The sequence below is a fragment of the Ambystoma mexicanum genome, chromosome 3q, assembly GCF_040938575.1.
Source record: "Ambystoma mexicanum isolate Mex_15411 chromosome 3q, UKY_AmexF1_1, whole genome shotgun sequence".
NCBI classification, from domain to species: domain Eukaryota; kingdom Metazoa; phylum Chordata; class Amphibia; order Caudata; family Ambystomatidae; genus Ambystoma; species Ambystoma mexicanum.
In genome coordinates, this window is record NC_090926.1 from 1110272767 (window position 1) to 1110290386 (window position 17620).

A 17620-nucleotide genomic window follows, 5' to 3' on the forward strand; every position below is an offset into this window, starting at 1 on the left:
CTCCTGGAAGGTGCCCACTCGGGAGGGTCAACAACCACGTTTCCGCTCACTGTACCTTACACAGAGGAGAAATACCCTTTTCCATATCAGTCTGGTCCCACCCACTTGGGCAGCCCAGCACCGAAATGCCAGGCAATTCTCCTCTGAACAAGCCTACCAACAGCAACCCCATACACGTGTTTCGCCCTAGTCAGGCCTCATCAGTGAGGTGAAGCTGTGCCTCTCTGAGCCCAGTGAGCAAGGGGTCCACATCTCAATTACCCAGGGTATCTTAGGGTGATACCCCAAGTTCCTAACATTTGATAGAAAGGTCCAGGAGCCCATCTACCGAGAATGAACACAGCCAAATAACCTGTTTTTTGGGAAGGTGCCCACTAGGGAGGGTCTACACCCTAAGTAACCAAGGGTGATCCAGTCATGGACCCCTTTCCCACTGGGCTTTTGGCCGAAACACATGTCGGGGTTTGCTGTTGGTACTCTTGTTCAGAGGAGCATTGCCTAGCATTTCGGTGCTGGATAGCCCTTGTGGGTGGGACCAGACTGACATGCAAATGGATATTTCACCTCTGTGGAGGGTGCAGTGAGCTACAACGTGGTTGTAGACCCTCCGGAGTGGAAGAACTTCCATAGAACAGGGTATTTGACCCATGTTCGTTCTCAGTAGAGGGGCTCCTACTCTGTTGTGCAATTTGTAAACTTGGGATTTCACCCTAAGTAACCAAGGGTAATCCAGACGTGGACCCCTTGCTCACTATGCCTTAGAGAGGCTCAGCTTCACCTCACTGAGGAGGCCCAACAAGGCCGAAACATGTGTCTGGTGTTGCTGATGGTACTCTTGTTCAGAAGTGAATTGCATAGCATTTTGGTGTTGGACATTCCTTGTGGGTGGACCAGACTGATATGCAAATGGATATTACTCCTCTGTGGAGGGTGCAGTGAGCTAAAACCTGGTTGTAGACCCTCCTGAGTGGAAGACATTCCATATGAAGGGTTTTTGTGTTAGATGGAAGGTGCTGGAATGTCTGTGTGACAGATATAGATTCTGCTTGGATGATAGTGAGGCATTACAACATCTACTTTTGTACTGTGAAGAACTGACTGTGCAACTTCAAACCTGTATTAGAAAATATGCTAATCTGTATGGGTATAACTCAGGAATGGTAATATGGAATCTGTGTTGCTCTTAGATGCCTTATCAATTGAGTACGATACTGGGCCAATGTTTAACTTGGTGGAATAGAGCTGGGGAGAAAAAGACAAATGGGAAGATTTTGCATTTTGGACCACACTGTTTTAAATTGTATTAGACGAATTAGGAGAAATGTATTGTATTGTTTTAAGGTTATTTATTGTTTATCGCTTTCCCTTTTTCTCATGGTTAATTTGTTGTATGATGGACTTGTATAAAGTTTTAACTTGTTTTAAAACTGAATGCACAATTAAAAAAGAAACAAAAATATATATAACATGGTATTTGACTCATATTCCTTCTCAGTAGAGGGGCTCCACACTCTTGTGAGGTTTTGTCATTAACCTGACCAGGTTGGCACTACGAGCAATCAAGCTTTCGTCCACACTTTTTCATGTCTGCTGTCTGTGATACAATGTATCGGATGCCTGTCTTATATCTCTGTGGTGGGCGCCAGAACGTCCAATGCGCTCTTCATCTGTTTTTGAGAAGAGCTCAGACATTTGCCTTGCTGTTGGTTCTTGGTGGCCTGATTCTGGTATTCCAATCTGCAGCCTACTTGTATGTGATGTAATTGATCGGAAGATTGTAGTCACACGCTATGCTCAAGCTTTGTGATGAAGGTATAGTTTTATCCAGGAAGTCTAAGAGGTTGATATTGTAGCCTGTAGGGTTATATGATGTCGCAATTGTGGTGGAAGAGTTATGCATCTGATCAGAAGACATTTGAAGAAGGTATAAGGCTTGATGGTTAAGATGGTGCAGGAGAAGTAATCATGGAACCCTACGGCTACTTTCTCCCTGATCTCCATGTTCTATTTTATTGGTGGATCTTATAGCCTGGAGACAATAGAGACTAAAGGTCTGTGGAATTTTTGTTGGCTGAGCACTTATCAACCGTGGTAAACTTATTCCGACAGGAGGAAGAAGAGTAATCTCTTGTTAACAAGGAGAATGTGGGATCCTAAAGATCAGAGGAAGAGGAAGTGGAGCCCACGGTGGATTAGGAGGGGAGTTTATGTGCAGTATGGTCTGTAGCTGGGTGGTTTTCAAAGTCTTTTAAGCAATGAAAAGGTTCCTAATACTGAGAGGTTGGGTTAGATGCCTTGTGCCATGGTGGCACCATTCTTATAGATCAGATGTCTCCAACCTGCGGCTCGCCTGAGGTTTTGGATTGTGACTCATCATCCCTCACCATTAACTACAATGGCTAGGGCTGATGGGAGTTGTAGTCCAAACCATCTGGAGAGCCAAAGGTTGCAGAACCCTGTTATAGATGGAGAAATTATGCTTGCCTGAGCTAGGATATCTTTGGATTGTGTTTTTCACTGCCTTGGGTGGTGTTTCGAAGTAGTGTTCATATGTGCCATGCAGAAGGCAAGGAGCCAACACTGTGTGTGGGAGTGAAGAAGAACTAGAGGCTGTTACCCTTTTTCCTGTATTAACTCACTGGTAAGTATCAGTGAACAGTTCCTCTCGGTTATCGCTTATTACATTTCATTTTAAGTTTTTCCATCCTCTAATCACGGATTTGATCTGATGGGTGTAACCGATGAGGAGCAGCCCTTCAGCCAGAGATGTGAAGTTGGGAAGCATAATGTTAGACCCTGGTCCCTGAGTGGGAAGCGGGGTGACAGAGAAATGATATATCGGTCCAGGATTGTCGGTTGGAAGCCTGGTGAGCTAGGGCACAGAGGAAGGTGTCCAGAGGAGTAAAATAGGTTCAAGACAACCGTGGGATTCAGCTAAAGCTGCATGGAGGAAAAGAGAGGTGGGTGAAAACAGGATGCCTCCTCACACAAGGTGCAAGATTGAACCACCAAATGGGTTAATTTGGGAGATAGGGAATGGTGACATTGCCAGTGGAGGTGGGAGTAGGTCTTCCTACTAGAGGGTGTGGTAGAAAGTCCGACCCCATGGACCCGGGTCACTGTGGCAATGCCCACCACTGAACTGGCACATGGATTTTAGTCCCATTAAAGCTGAGGACCATTCAGGCAATCATGTTTGCCCATAGCGTTTGTGAGGAAGGACCTTTCTACCAAAATTGTCCCAGTAGGATGCTGTAGTGTGATGCTCTTGCGCTTAATTTTTGAAACCTATTTTTGAAATTTTTAAGAAAGGGCTACAGCTGACGTTCTCCTTCTTAATTTCTATTTTTTTGAAAGTATAACTGTGCGATATCGCCTGTGAATAAAAGGTTATAGCCTGATAATAACCGGTTTGTTGTGATGGCACCCATATTCGATGCTGTAGTCTGAGCCCGCCTACCTGTGATATGAAGAGTAAAGCCAGGAAGTTCAGCCGCACTACCAAAAGGCGCAAAGGTGTCCACCAGTAGAGTCTCACACATTCTCACACATCCCACACATCATACGCTTCAATGGATTTTCACCCATTCCTCATCATAACTTCATAAAATTCATTTAGAGTCTCGCTTATTTCATGTCCTGGTTTTCTCATACTTTAATAGAGTGTTGGGAGGCAGATGAATACATCATCCATAGCTTCTGCCCCTCCTCTCCTCCATAACAATACCCCAGAGGTGAGAGATGTTACTAAGTGAGACGCCCGTTCCGCTTTTATCCCCCACAAGTGCAACACGGCTTGGGGACAATGTGAGCTGAAGATGCCCGAAGCATTTAAACTAACGTAACAGTAACACTGGATGCATCAGACATTAAGCAAACATACACTCCAAATGAAGAACATGGATAATAGGTAAAATATGCATTTAGACATGAATAATACTAACATAGCATCCACAGACATGAAGAACACTAACACGATCAATTTATAAGGTGAATGCAACTTGAATGCAATGTATAAGGTGAATATAGCTCGCTAACATAGAAGCAAGAGTGTAGTGGGGCCGCCATTTTATTACAAATGGAAGCTGCAGCATGTCCCTAAATGCGCACAGGCCTCAAAGCCTCGGGCAAACTCAAAAGACTGAATCCACAGAAATACATATTCGTGTAGAGCTCAGATAGTAGCTGGCAACTAGTGGCAAGGTTAGAGAGAAATTAGGGAGGATTGATACGACTGAACAAGATAGTAATTCCCAAGACGCAAGTGATAAACTCCCAGAGTAATCAAAGTTTTATAAGAGAACAACCAGACTTTGTTAGCCAGGTTCAGTACAACAGTAAGCCTAAAGATTCTATGAAGATTAACTCAAAAGTGTCCCCAATGGCAATAGAAGGCACAGCACACTCATTAATATTACCTGAATTCTTAATACATAGAAGGTAAATCTATTCCAAACACAGTCCCATGGCACGTGACCTTTAATTCGAGAACACTGGTCATTCATTAGAAGCTAACACAGATAGGACACCTGCCATACTCCCGAAACGCACATGTAGACACGAAATGCCAGACAAGGCTAAGTACAAAGGGATTGCCCGGATTCATGGCCTTATAATGAGGGATGATAACTTTTAATTGAAGGAAGAACGTTTCATGTGCCTCGCTCACCCTACTCTACCTCTGACTCATATCTTGACAACCTGTCAAGTTTCTAAGGCTGGTTAGCAATCTGCCAACCTATCAAATCCTTGGAGACATGCCGACCATCAATTAGTATGCCAATCAACCCCTTGCCCCGAGGATGATGCAGTTGAATCTTTTATCAATATAGGGGTAGTTCCAGGTGGACCCATCAGATACTTTTAACCCAATGAACTGTTTAATCTATATGGAATCTATATGTAGCCTATGTGTAGCCAAAACCACTAACCTATCCCTGTTCCCCGTAGCTTTTGTAAACTGATATTGTGTTATGATGTAAGTGATGATGAGTATGTAGTACTTAAGCAATTGTGGTTGATAAGTATGTCGAGCGCAACAGGATTTCAATGCTTGTATGCTGTCGCGACTTTGTATCAATGTGAATAAAGTTAGGTTTTGCCATGTACTTTCTCTACTCCATCACTGGGTCTGCTTTGGATTGACTCAGAGCCCTCTGGGTCTATTTGGGATTTTGGGGTGCCTTAACAAGAGCCTCAATCATTGATTGAGAAAACCCAAAAGTGTTGGAGGGTAATGTGTGTTAAGCTACATAAGGTGTGTTGAATCGCGTGCCCTTTCTTTATTTATCCCAGCTGCTGGGGGCACCTCCATTTTCTTGCCCGCACTCCTCCCCCCATAGGGTACATATTTGACTCGACGCATGAGGTCTTTCATGATGGCCACCCCATTCAATCTGCATCTACAGCGTATCTATTTCAGCCCTTGTGACCACCGCCTGCTGCCCTGATTAGCTGAACACACTTATTTCCTTTGGACCCACGCCATCAAGGGCTGACCTACATAAGGTGCGTTGAATCTCATGCCCTTTCTTCATTTTTCACAGCTGCTGGGGGCACCTCCATCTTCCCGCCCACACTCCCCCCCCACCAGAGGTTGCCTATTTCACTCGACTGGCGAGGCCTTTCATGATGGCCACCCCGTGCCCTCTACATCTACAGCTGATCTAATTCAGCCCTCGTGATCACCGCCTGCTACCCTGTTTGGCTGGGCACAATCATATCTTCTACAGCTTTGCCAGAGCTGGCAGGTGAATGCCGGCCCCCTCAAAGGGCCTCCATCTAAGGAACAGGGTTCTACCCTATCTGGCCCTGTCTGGGCCTGGTCGGGCCCCCCTGATCACAATGACGTGCTGGGCTCTCCACACACAGATTGATCCACCTGTAAACCCTGCCCACAATGTTTTCAAAAGCTTCGTCGTTCACGGCGCCTCCCGTAACTTTCAATGCACTCTCAATTCCAGTCTCACTCTCCTGGCACTTCTCAGGCGGCCCACCTCCATTACTGGCCACTTTAACCTTTATCACTGTTCTTGGATCTTGGCCAATCCTTTCTGGACTTGCTCATGCAGCTACTGTGTCCTAAACTTATTCACCCTGAATGCTCCCCTAAACACTGATACTCTGAACACCGATCCTTGGACTCCTGCCTCATTGCATTGCAAATGTTTTCATTTATAACCTAATAGCCACATGATTCTGCTTCTATTTGGAATCTGTTGCTGCTGCTGTTCTTCCAAAATGGTGCCACCTGAACTAGCTAGCTGCAGTGATTTCTGCTTTTGGCCTCACCTTAATTGCAGCCTTCCGTATAACGGCCATAATAACTACCTACTGTTTCTGCTCTCTGCTAACCTCACCACATTCGAAGTTAGGTGTGCTTTACATCTGTGCATTCTCCTTTTTGTACTGCATTGTTGTGCTTTTGATGTTCGGTGTGCTTCACATCTGTGCATTCTCCTTTTTGTACTGCATTGTTGTGCTATTGGGATGATACTAATTTCGGTGTGCTTCACATCTGCGCATTCTCCTTTTTGTACTGCATTGTTGTGCTTTTGGGATGATACGAATTTCGGTGTGCTTCACATCTGCGCATTCTCCTTTTTGTACTGCATTGTTGTGCTTTTGGGATAATACGAATTTCGGTGTGATTCACATCTGTGCCTTCTCCTTTTTTTACTGCATTGTTGTGCTTTTGGTTTAATACTAATTTCGGTGTGCTTCACATCTGTGCCTTCTCCTTTTTGTACTGCATTGTTGTGCTTTTGGGATAATACTAATTTCGGTGTGCTTCACATCTGTGCATTCTCCTTTTTGTACTGCATTGTTGTGCTTTTGGGATAATACGAATTTCGGTGTGCTTCACATCTGTGCATTCTCCTTTTTGTACTGCATTGTTGTGCTTTTGGGATAATACGAATTTCGGTGTGATTCACATCTGTGCCTTCTCCTTTTTGTACTGCATTGTTGTGATTTTGGTTTAATACTAATTTCGGTGTGCTTCACATCTGTGCCTTCTCCTTTTTGTACTGCATTGTTGTGCTTTTGGGATAATACTAATTTCGGTGTGCTTCACATCTGTGCATTCTCCTTTTTGTACTGCATTGTTGTGCTTTTGGGATAATACGAATTTCGGTGTGCTTCACATCTGTGCATTCTCCTTTTTGTACTGCATTGTTGTGCTTTTGGGATAATACGAATTTCGGTGTGCTTTACATCTGTGCCTCCTCCTGCCTCCCTCATCTTCTAGGTCACGTGGTGAGTTCACACCTGCACTGTGCAGCCTCTCCATCGGTCCCTCCTTCCTCCAACTCAGTGGCACTCTCCATCGCCCCCATCTATTCTAACTGTTACTCTATCACCTATCCCTCCTCTCTCATGAAGTCTGGTAGAAAAAGGTTTTTAAAAGATCTCTTGGCCTCTAATCCTAGTCTACCTATTCTGACACCTGCGTCAGTGCTACTTCCAGACAGACTATCACTCATATCCTCTTCTCTGTCCCTTCGCCAGACTATTGGACCTCTCATCTGATCTCTGCCCTCTCCCCTTTTTCCTCTTCACCCATTAATGGTGGCACTAGATGTGACATACTCCTGGCATACTTCTCTTCCTAGATACATCATTAACGTCTATCACATTGGCACTGTCATGGCCCAGGGTCCTCACTCTGAATTCTTGTTCTGCTGTCAAACCATCTTTTGACATCTGCCTCCTTCTTGAAGACTTTGATCTCAACATACCATCTCTTACTGAGCGTGATTCAATGCCAACTTTGTCACTGCTTTTGACTCCCTCCTCACTGATTGCTACAAGATCCTGTCCAAGCCTTGGCCCAACCAATCTGGTGGTGGAGTTTCCCTGGTCTTCCCTGAATGTGCAGACTTTACCTCCTCTCTTCTGACTTTTACCTCTAAACTCCTCCTCCTTGGTGACTTCAACATCCACCTTGACTCCACTGTTCCTGCCTCTACAGTCTTCTGTGAGCTCTGTGAGACAAATAGGTATGATTACACAGGTTGGTAAAGCCTCACCTCATAGGTCTACACAGCCTGTTTGTGAGGTCTTTCTTGGGTTTTACTCTGTGCATTGAGCCAGGTTTGTACCTCTCTCTCCTTCAATATTCTCCCTTCTGGCCCTACCCAGGGCTTTAAGTGGGGTAAGAAATCACAGGGGTGCCCTCATTTGGGGGCGTCGCTTGCAGGATGGGCGTGGCCTGAATAGTACACAAACCAAAGTAAGGAACGCAAACAAATATATGAATATATGTAAGTATATTTGTACGCGTACGGTACGATGGTTTGTGTAAGCCATCTTTTATAAGCAGAAGGGCTCGACCAAAGATGTGCCATTTTAATCGGGTGTTTATTTAAATTAAAGAAAATGTCCATCTAGCCCTACTGCTATGACGGAAGTTCCCTGCCTAACCAACCAAAGTTAAGGGGGCTTGTCAAACTCCAAAAGAAATAGTCCAATAGGGGGGAGTAACTCACAGTGAGGTCCCACTTGCCCATACCCCTAAAATGGGTCCTGCTGAGGGTACTCACCTCTCTAGCCCCAAAGGGGGTGGCTCAGGAGAAGGGATGAATATTCCAGATTCGTCAAATGAGAGGCTCCCCCTTAATTGGGAAGCAGGAAACAACTTAAAAAGTCCACATTGCCCTGCTCTTTCCCTTTTTATGAACCACCGAGAAACAAAAAGCATTGGTATCTTTCCTTAGACTCATCCATGTCAGAGGGGAGTAATCTATTGTAACGAAGGTTTAAGATTGCCAATTTAATAGCCAGGGCTTCCAGCTCAACTGTGGTGTCTGATTGCTCTTCAGGGGACAACTTCTGGCTTGTATACAATACAGGGTGTTGCATGCCCCCTGCTCTTATGAAAATATGGCTCCCAACCCGACCTTGGAGTCATCAGTCTGAAGGATCAAGTCCCCAATTGAAATCAGGCATTTTTAAAACAGATTCTTGACATAAGTTTTGTTTCAAAACTTCAAAGCTTTGTTGATCTTCTTTTCCCCAGACAAGCTTTTGTGGGTGAGAGTTCTTTAGCTTGTCTGTAAGATTGGCAGCCAAGGTGGAATAATGGGTTTAAAACATCTATAGTAGCTGGTCAATCCTACAAAAGCTTGAAGGTCTTTCTTGGTTTTAGGTACAGGTGTTTCTTGTACCACTTTAAATTGTTCCGCATGAGGTGTAATCAGTCTATTTCCCACAAAGTAGCCCTGATACTTTACAGCTGCCTGTGCAGGTGGTATTTCATTGGGTTTGCTGTTAAGCCTGCTCTTCTGAGGGCTCTTGCGATCACAAAGAGGTGGTGCATGTGTTCGGGCCACCAGGTCTTATTATGTATGATGATGTCATCCAAATAGGCTCCAGAAAAGCTAGAGAATGGTCTTAAAATATTATTCATTAACCTCTCGAGTGTGGCAGGAGCACCGTGCAAAGCAAAGGGAAGAACTTTAAATTGAAAGAGTCCATGCAGGGTGGAAAAGGCGGTCTTTTCCCTATCTGTGGAGATTAGGACCTGCCAGTATACTTTGGTTAAGTCCAGAGTGGATATATATTTAGATGACCCTAACTTCTCAATGAGCTTGTCGATTCATGGCATGGGGTAATAATCGAATGTAGAAATGAAGTTCAGTTTCCCGAAAGCTATACAGAATCTCAAAATCCTGTCCAGTTTTGCCACTAGGATGACGGGAGAAGACCACCCGTTTTCCGGGGCTCAAAGATGTTGGCCTTCAACTATTTGTGGGTCTCTGTTTTGATGACTGGGATCCAGTAAGGTTTTAAATGTACTGTTTGCCTGGATGGTGTATTGAAAACATTCTGTACTCTCCCTGGTTGTTTAGAGAAGACCTCTGGGAATTGGTTCAGTAAATCATGAAGATCTTGTTAGGAGATCAGTAGGTAGTTAGGGACCAACTAGTGTTCTAGGTCTTGGTTGGTAAGTAGGTCGCGCCTTGAAACACTTGTGTATAGGCGCGTTATACGATAGTTACAGTAGTCTCCTCTACCGGATCGTCTTTCCACTCTTTCAACAAGTCTACATAATATATTTGTGTCTTTTGACATCTATCTAGTTGGGTCACTACATAATTCAAAGGACCTTTTCTCTCAAGAATCTTTTAGGGACCGTACCATTTAGAGATCATTTTGTTCTCTGAGGTTGGAAGGAGAACTAAGACAGATTCCCCAATGCAGAAAGATCAGGCTATTGCTTGTCTATCATGTGGGTCTTTTGCTGTTCTTGGGCCCTACCTAACTGATGTTTTATGATTTCCCTTACATCAGCCATATGGGATTTTAGCTTCTGGGCTTTCTGTGAAATGGATAGGATGGCCTCTTTTCTCTCTTCCCACGTCTCTTTTAGGATATCCAGTACATCTTGAGGTTTTCGTCCATATAATAACTCAAAAGGGGAATACCCTAGAGATGCCTGCAGTATTTTCCTAACCACAAAGAGAGCTCAGGGATTCATAACATTCCAATTTCAGCCTCTACCAGCTTGTGGAGTGTTCTAGGGTTTTACTAAACCTGTCTACAAGGCCAGCTGTCTGTGGGTGATACACAGAGGTATGTAGGGTTTTAATGTGCAGTATTTCTTTTAGGTCCTGCATACATTTAGACATAAAAGTATTACCTTGATCCGTAAGGACTTCCTTTGTGAATCCTACGTGTGAAAGGAAGGGAAGTAGGTGTTTCCGTATTTGTGGACTCGTATTATTCCTGAGGGCAAATGCTTTGGGATATTGAGTTGTGGAGTCAACAATCATGAGTATGAATTTATTTTTCAACTAAGATGTTTCCAGCGGGTCCACTATGTCCATAGTTATGCGGTAAAAGGGTACTTCGATGATGGGAAGGGGTTTTGGAGCAGAGCCTGGGGAAATGGAGTGGCTGAAGTATTCTAGCAAATTTCATAGATAGAAACGTAGTTCTTAACATCTGCAAACACTCCGGGCCAGTAGAAAAGGGGTAATACTTGGCTTTGAGTTTTCCCTATTCCCTGATGGGAATGGGCCAGCTCCAACACTGTTCACCGATGACTACGGGGCATCACTAATTGTGTTCTGTTAAGAGCATCTTTCCCAACATCCCTTCGGCATAGTTACCCTTTCTTTATGAAGAAAGGACTGGCTTGACTACACCCTTGTTCCGTAGGGCCTGGGTCTTTCCTTTAGACAAAGGCAAGATCGGGCAATGTGGTGCTGTCCTCTGCGTCTCCACTACCTGGTTGTTTCGTCGCTAACAAGGTTTTCCTCTCTGAATCCCAGGTGCCCTCTTTCTGTTTCAGCTACAGTGTCCACCTCTTAGGGTGCTTGCATGAGGACTTGTTCAAGTATCCCTTGTGGTATGGCCTCCCCCTCCTTAACCAGGTAGGCTGTAGCCCCATGATTATGGAGGATAACCTTAACCTCTCCCCTAAAGCCAGGAACTACAATGCCTGCTGCAATCTTTAATGAATGCTGCCGTGCCAGCCCAGACTTAGATATAGTCTGATGTAGGCTCCCAGTGGAGGGTAAAAGCTTAGGCCTATTGGAATTAAGCACCTTTCATTTTTTCACTATACTATGTACATCAGACCCGATGGACTGTGGAGTTGTGAGAGTAGGGGCTTTGGCCTTATCTGTCAGTTTTGTGAATAGCCGGGGTCCCCAGCTTATATCAGCTGGCCGACATCCTACTTCTGACACCGTATGTGGCGAACAAGGAGAAGGACTCGGACTAAGATGTGCCATGTTAATGAGATGTTTACGTAAATAAAAATAAAACACCAGTCTAGCCCTACTGCTATGAGGGAATTTCCCTGCCTAAGCAACTAAAAGGAAGGGTGTTTGTCAAAGTCCAAAAGAAATAGTCCAAACCCTATCATCTAACTTGCCCTACCACTGAAAATAACAAAGAAATGTGACCGGAGCAAACGCCTCTGACTTGATTTCTGCCGGGACCAATCACTAGGATCTCGTTTCAACAGGTTTGAAAATGTTGTCAGTGTCTTACAACACAGTTCACTATCTCTCTGCAGGATCGGCCTGCCCAATTTCAGTTTCATATGCTTCTCTTTCTCCGGGAAGAAAAGGTTTTCCTAATACAATTCTACCATTTCCAACTTGCTGCTCAACCGTGCTTAATTTGTGGGGGTGTTTGCCAGGGCTCAGTCCTGGTACTTGTTTTTGAGCCCTGCCACTTATTGTCTCAGACTAAGTTTGATTATGAAGTGGTGATAGTCAGTGCATCCATCTACCCCAATGAGCAGGTGCTAGATGTAGTTTAACCACAAATATGTCGAGACTGTGGGGAGCAGCTTTGGGTGGTGGCAGCAGTAGTGAGGAACTGCCCGCCCGGAATGTCACAGGTTTGATCGTCAATATTTGGGGCCTGGCACTTATTTCTTTTCAAATTAAGCACTGGAAAACTGTTCTTGTTTTTACCTAAGGGCAGGAACCTTCCAGATTCTGTCTCTCTCTCTCTCTCTCCCTCTCTCTCTCCAGTTCTGTTTGTTATATTTTGTTATTCTTGGACTTCTCAAAGTCCTCTGGCCCTCTGACCGGCTTTCTTCTTCTCGGTCTTGGTGGGGTGTCTGCTCGTTCAGTTTTGTTTTGGCTCCCGTAACTCTTCTGGCTTTCCCGGCATTGAATGTTAAAGACTTTCGGTTTCTAAGGTCTCTACGAAGCACTCTTCCCCTCAAATAGGCTTTCTTCCACTCAATCTATGTAGGGCGCCGGCCCCCTGCGGTTTATCTGGCTCTCATAACTCTTATGGCTTGCCCAGCCTCAAATGTCACTGTTCACTCCTCTCAACGGCTTTACCTCTCCGGGAGCCTTCACTTGCCTTCTACTGCTCGGCATTTTATGCACTTCTTGCACAGAGCTTGGGGATCTCTGCTGCCGTCTGATCTCCGTGTTGGATACGGGGCCACAGGCCCACCACGGTTTCTGTGTAGTCACACCACCAGGCAAGATGGTCACTTTACCATCTCTGTTTCTTTCTCGATCATGGCGTCTTCACCGGTCAGGATGCTAGCCGTTTAGCGTCTTGCAAGTGATTTGTTCGCTCTCCATGCTGATGCTGGCTCCCCGTTCTAGTGTGGCTCCACCCCTCCAGGACATCTTCCGTCAAAGGCTTGCATCTGCGTAGGGTTCTCCCTTCTCCATTCAAGATTCCTCATCTTTATCTGTACTTCATTACGAACAAAAAAGGTGTTTCGCAGTCCTTTGACTGTGGCGTTCAGGCGAGATCCAACATTACCTGAAGCTAAAGAGATTGAAGGAAGGTCACTATTTGGAGAGTCCAAAACAGAATTTTTCCGATTCCCATGTGGCCAGATAACGTGTTCGGGAGTTTTTTACCTGAATGGGAGTCCTTGTCCACAAAAGGGAAGTCACTCCCAGTGAGGTCCCACTTGCCAAGACCCCGTAGGGAGGGTCTTGCTGAACGGGCTCACCTCTGCAGCCTCAGAGGGGTGGTTCCTCACTGGAGAGATGGGATGAATAGTCCAGATTCATCACACCTACACATTTCAATGGAGTCTCACTTAGGAGCTGTCATTGGCCACACACACACACACTTCAATGGAGTCTCCCTTATTCTCTATCATTGTCCATTTATACTTTGCTGGAGTCTGGCTCGCACCCAGTCACCACATCCATAAACGTCAATGGAGTCTCGTGACTGCCTGCCACTGGCCGCACAGTCCCACTAATTGAGTATCACTGGACCTTTTCACTTTTATTGTCTCAGTAGTCCTGTCACTGGCTCCATTAACTTCAATGGAGCCTCACAGATGCCCTTTCACGGGTTCCATGCACTTCAACAGAGTATCACACGATCGCCTATGACTAGTCCCGCACAAAGTCTAATGGACAACTGGCAGTTCCACAGCGTTTAGCTCAGTGTCTAGGAGTGGACTGGCCTCGCCCACTTGAACGCAGTCTCTCATCACTGGCCTCATGTCTTCCCTCACCGGCCCCATACACATCAATGGAGTGGAGCTTCACTCTGTAATATTGATTGACCTTGATTATTGATATTTTCCATCATCCCCTTTCCAATGTGTCCTGGTTCCAAGTTTAAATCTATTTTTAGAAACTACTTGCAAAGCCTCTTTGCAGGCGCCGTGCGCCCGACGTTCACTCTTTCCTTGTCTACGCCACTTCATGGGCCTTTATAATTGCATAGCAGGTGACACAGCATTGACACACACCAGTAAGTACTACCTTTGGCGCTCCCCTGCATGCAATTTAGAATGTTCATCACACCCTGAGGTATATGTACCGAGAGAGAGGGAGAGAAAGAGAGAGAGATCACAGCTTGAACATAAATGGATACACAAAGGTTATCTTAACAGCCCCTCCCCATAGAGCCCAAAGATTGAATGGGTATTTACTGGAGCGAGAACTCCCTACTCGCATGCACTAACGACTCCTAGCAGAGAGGCCAAGCAACGAAGGGGTGATGGGACTGAACTTCTTTTATAATAACATCGCGTTTTTACACAGTGCTTCATGTCGGTTTGCTCCCTCCTCTAAGCGCTGGGATCAATGTGTTAGAATGGCCCAGTTAAATGGCATTCAAAGTCTCTACCTTGGAAGGACGAGGGGCTACGCCAGCCGTGCTAGGATACATACCTGCAATCCTCAGACTGGCCTCATGCCTGGCGCGAGGGCTTGACTTGCTGAGCTACCCGACACAGCGATTCCTTCACATGGAGGGCATAGATTGAATGGGATTGGAAAATGCATTCCCTTCTCCCCTATCGTAGAGATACTTCCACAGAGAGGCCACAAATAGAATGGGCTTGTTTGTCCTGTTTTAGTGGTCCCTCCACAGAGAGGCCACAGATTGAATGGGCTTGTAGAGTGAGCACCTTTCTTGTCAGGTGGTAGCGATCCCTCCACAGAGAGGCCACAGATTGAATGGGCTTGTCAATCAGAGGTAATCAGTACATCGCCCACTTTCTTGTAAACCAGCATGCCTCAGGGACCAGCCGCGCAACGGACAGTGGGAACTCCCTGCGACCAAATATTCACCACCCTCCAAATTGTTACTCTCCGTTGACTTAAATGGGATCAACCGCCCACAACCTCTGACTTCACCATGAGTAGGTTGAGAGAGATACTTTCCTCGCCCGACCCACCCGTACCCCAGCATCACCCGCCACTTACAGAATCCAAGCTGGCACACAGCGGCCTGCAGACTTTCACCGTCCATTCCTAGGCAGGAACCCCCCAAAAACCTCTGGGCGGATTACAAAGTATGAACTGCAGCGGCGGGCCTCACGGATGAGCCCCCAGACGTCCACGGAACGCCCTGCAATTGCCCATCTCATCTCCGAGCGCCGGAGAAACAGAAGGCAGGACGCGGCGGGGACGGTGGCGTCCGAGTGCGGTGCTATCAGGCGGGGACTTTGCCCCCGCATCGCGCTGCCATAAAACCTATGAAAGTCAGGCCCAGCCTCGGGATGAGGCAGCCGCTCAGATAAGGCAGCCCTTTGCCCACCGCCCACGCCCGGCACAAGGACAGCTCTGCAAACTGGGCCCACGTCACCAGGAACGCCTCGACCCAGGCCTGGCCTTGTTGGGACACCACGTTTCCAATTCCCCCGAACCGCAGATATCAGGTGCTGAAGTTCAGCTTGTTCTACAAGACTACAACTTCCACAATGCGTGCTGTGAAAAGTGTAGGGCCATTGCTGGAAGAAATGCTCGGATGTCGTGGTCAGGGCCTGTCAACCTTTTCAGTTGAAAGTGGCCTGAGGATTATGCGGCCCCCAGCAACTGCCTCCATGTTGATAGTCAGCAGTCTTATAACATGGCAATATGCCTTTAAATGTGCTCTTTGCAGCGCACAAATTTCAAGCTGCGGTTGCTGAACCTTTTACTGTGTTTTCTCCACATTAGCCGCTTGCTGACAAAGAAGGATTAATAGCTTTACAGTGGACGTTTAGTTTTGCAGCTCCCTGCTAGCTGCAAGTATCGTGATACTCTGCAGCTATTAACCCCCTGGCTCGTTTTCTTTGTCTCCATGTATGCACCTCGTGGGTGCCTCAGACTGTTTTTCACAGCTCTGAACAAGTGGGGCCCCAGGCCACCCCATTGAAATGGGCCCCCAGCAGCTGAGACACATTTTCAGCGGGTCCTGGTGTCTTTTGATCATCCTACTTGCAACTCCCAGCATGCAAGCACTGTTGGTTAAAAAAAAGCACAGCTTTACGAAGGTACTCCTGATGTCAAGGGGCAAGTTGGCGACTATGTACTTATTTTTTATTTCCCATTTGAAATGTAGGGAAACTACAAGTCCCAGAATTCAAAGTTAAACACAGGACCGGGTTGCCTTCTCTGGTCCAGGAGGGAGGGACTCTGCCTCTTAGCTGTGTGGAGACTTTACAGACCAGGAAGAGAGCCTGCAGTGTGGAGTTGTGGTTCTAGAGCAATAAGACGCCCCATAAGGAAGTGCCCCTTTACAGAAAGGGGTGCACACGTGTGGAATTGTACTACAGCAGGTGCGCTGGAATAAAGAGCATATCTGAAAAGAACTTTCGCCTCCCTTTATTAAAGTGTAAATTGCATGCAAGGGACCACCAACATTAGCACGTACGTGCTGTGGCAAGCGCAATTATTTAACTATTTATTACAGCCTACAAAGCCCTGAGGCATCTAGGTGCTAGTTACAGAAAGTGCATAGTACAATGGAGAAGTGCAAGAATGTGCACATGGTTTACAGACATAATTGGTGTGTGTACACAGACTGGCACAGCCTCACCTCCTGGTACGGGAGGCTACATCAGGCAGCATATGAGACAAATAGGTGTGATTACACAGACTGGCAAAGCCTCACCTCATGGGGCTACACAGCCTGTTTGTGTGGTTTTTCTTGGGTTTCACTCTGTGCGTTGCGCCAGGTTTGAGCCTTTTGTTCATTTTGCCTTTGGTCAGGCTTCAACCCTGAAGCCCGCCTCTGGCTCCAGTGTGTCTGGAAAGGCAGGATGTGAGGGAGGTTCCTGAAATTCCCATCCTTCGTCTCTACGAGTGCCTGAATACAGCCAGTCCTGCTGTGTGATTGACAGGATAGGCTGTGCATGAATGGGAGAAACCTGCTTAAAAGGCGAGGGTTTTGGGACTAGAGGCAGAGTCGACCACTGGGAGAAATTCGCGACAAAGAAACCGTGAACAAAGCATGCTTCATCCTCCTGGACCTTTGAATTGCCCGGTGAAGCCCTGCTGCTGTGCTGAAACTCCTTTTTCAATTCAACAGAGAAGCTCCGGACAGGGCGACTTCTTCCCTTGGGTTAGTGGGACCAACTAACCCAGAGACGATCTCCACTGGACCATCTTCCCTGACTGGCAGCACTTCTTTGCTGCTGCAAGAACCGAGTGCCAGAGGTTGAGAAATCCATAGTCGAGTGCAACATCTGAAATCTGTCCAGAAGCTCCAGGAGTCTCCTAAGGACCCTCCAGATGCAGCACGACCAGAGCTTGAGTCCCCTCACCAGTGTGCAGAACCCAAGGAGTGAAGGAAGCCCAACCGGTATCCGAGATCTTGCGATAGGCCTGGCTGCTCAGTCACACTACCAACTTGTGTAGTACAGACCTATACCAAACGATGGGTTACCTAATAC

At 46.3% G+C, this 17620-nt stretch overlaps 1 protein-coding gene across 1 annotated transcript in view; it reads right to left on the reverse strand.

The window, feature by feature from the left end:
* LOC138581965 (nuclear receptor subfamily 5 group A member 2-like) overlaps positions 1-15364 on the reverse strand; it is a 241506-nt gene extending 226142 nt beyond the window's left edge. Inside the window, exon 1 of the mRNA XM_069652876.1 lies at positions 15168-15364. Within this exon, the coding sequence (XP_069508977.1) occupies positions 15168-15213 (46 nt within the window). The 5' untranslated portion in view covers positions 15214-15364. The remainder of the gene's footprint in view (positions 1-15167) is intronic.
* Positions 15365-17620: the final 2256 nt, after the last annotated feature.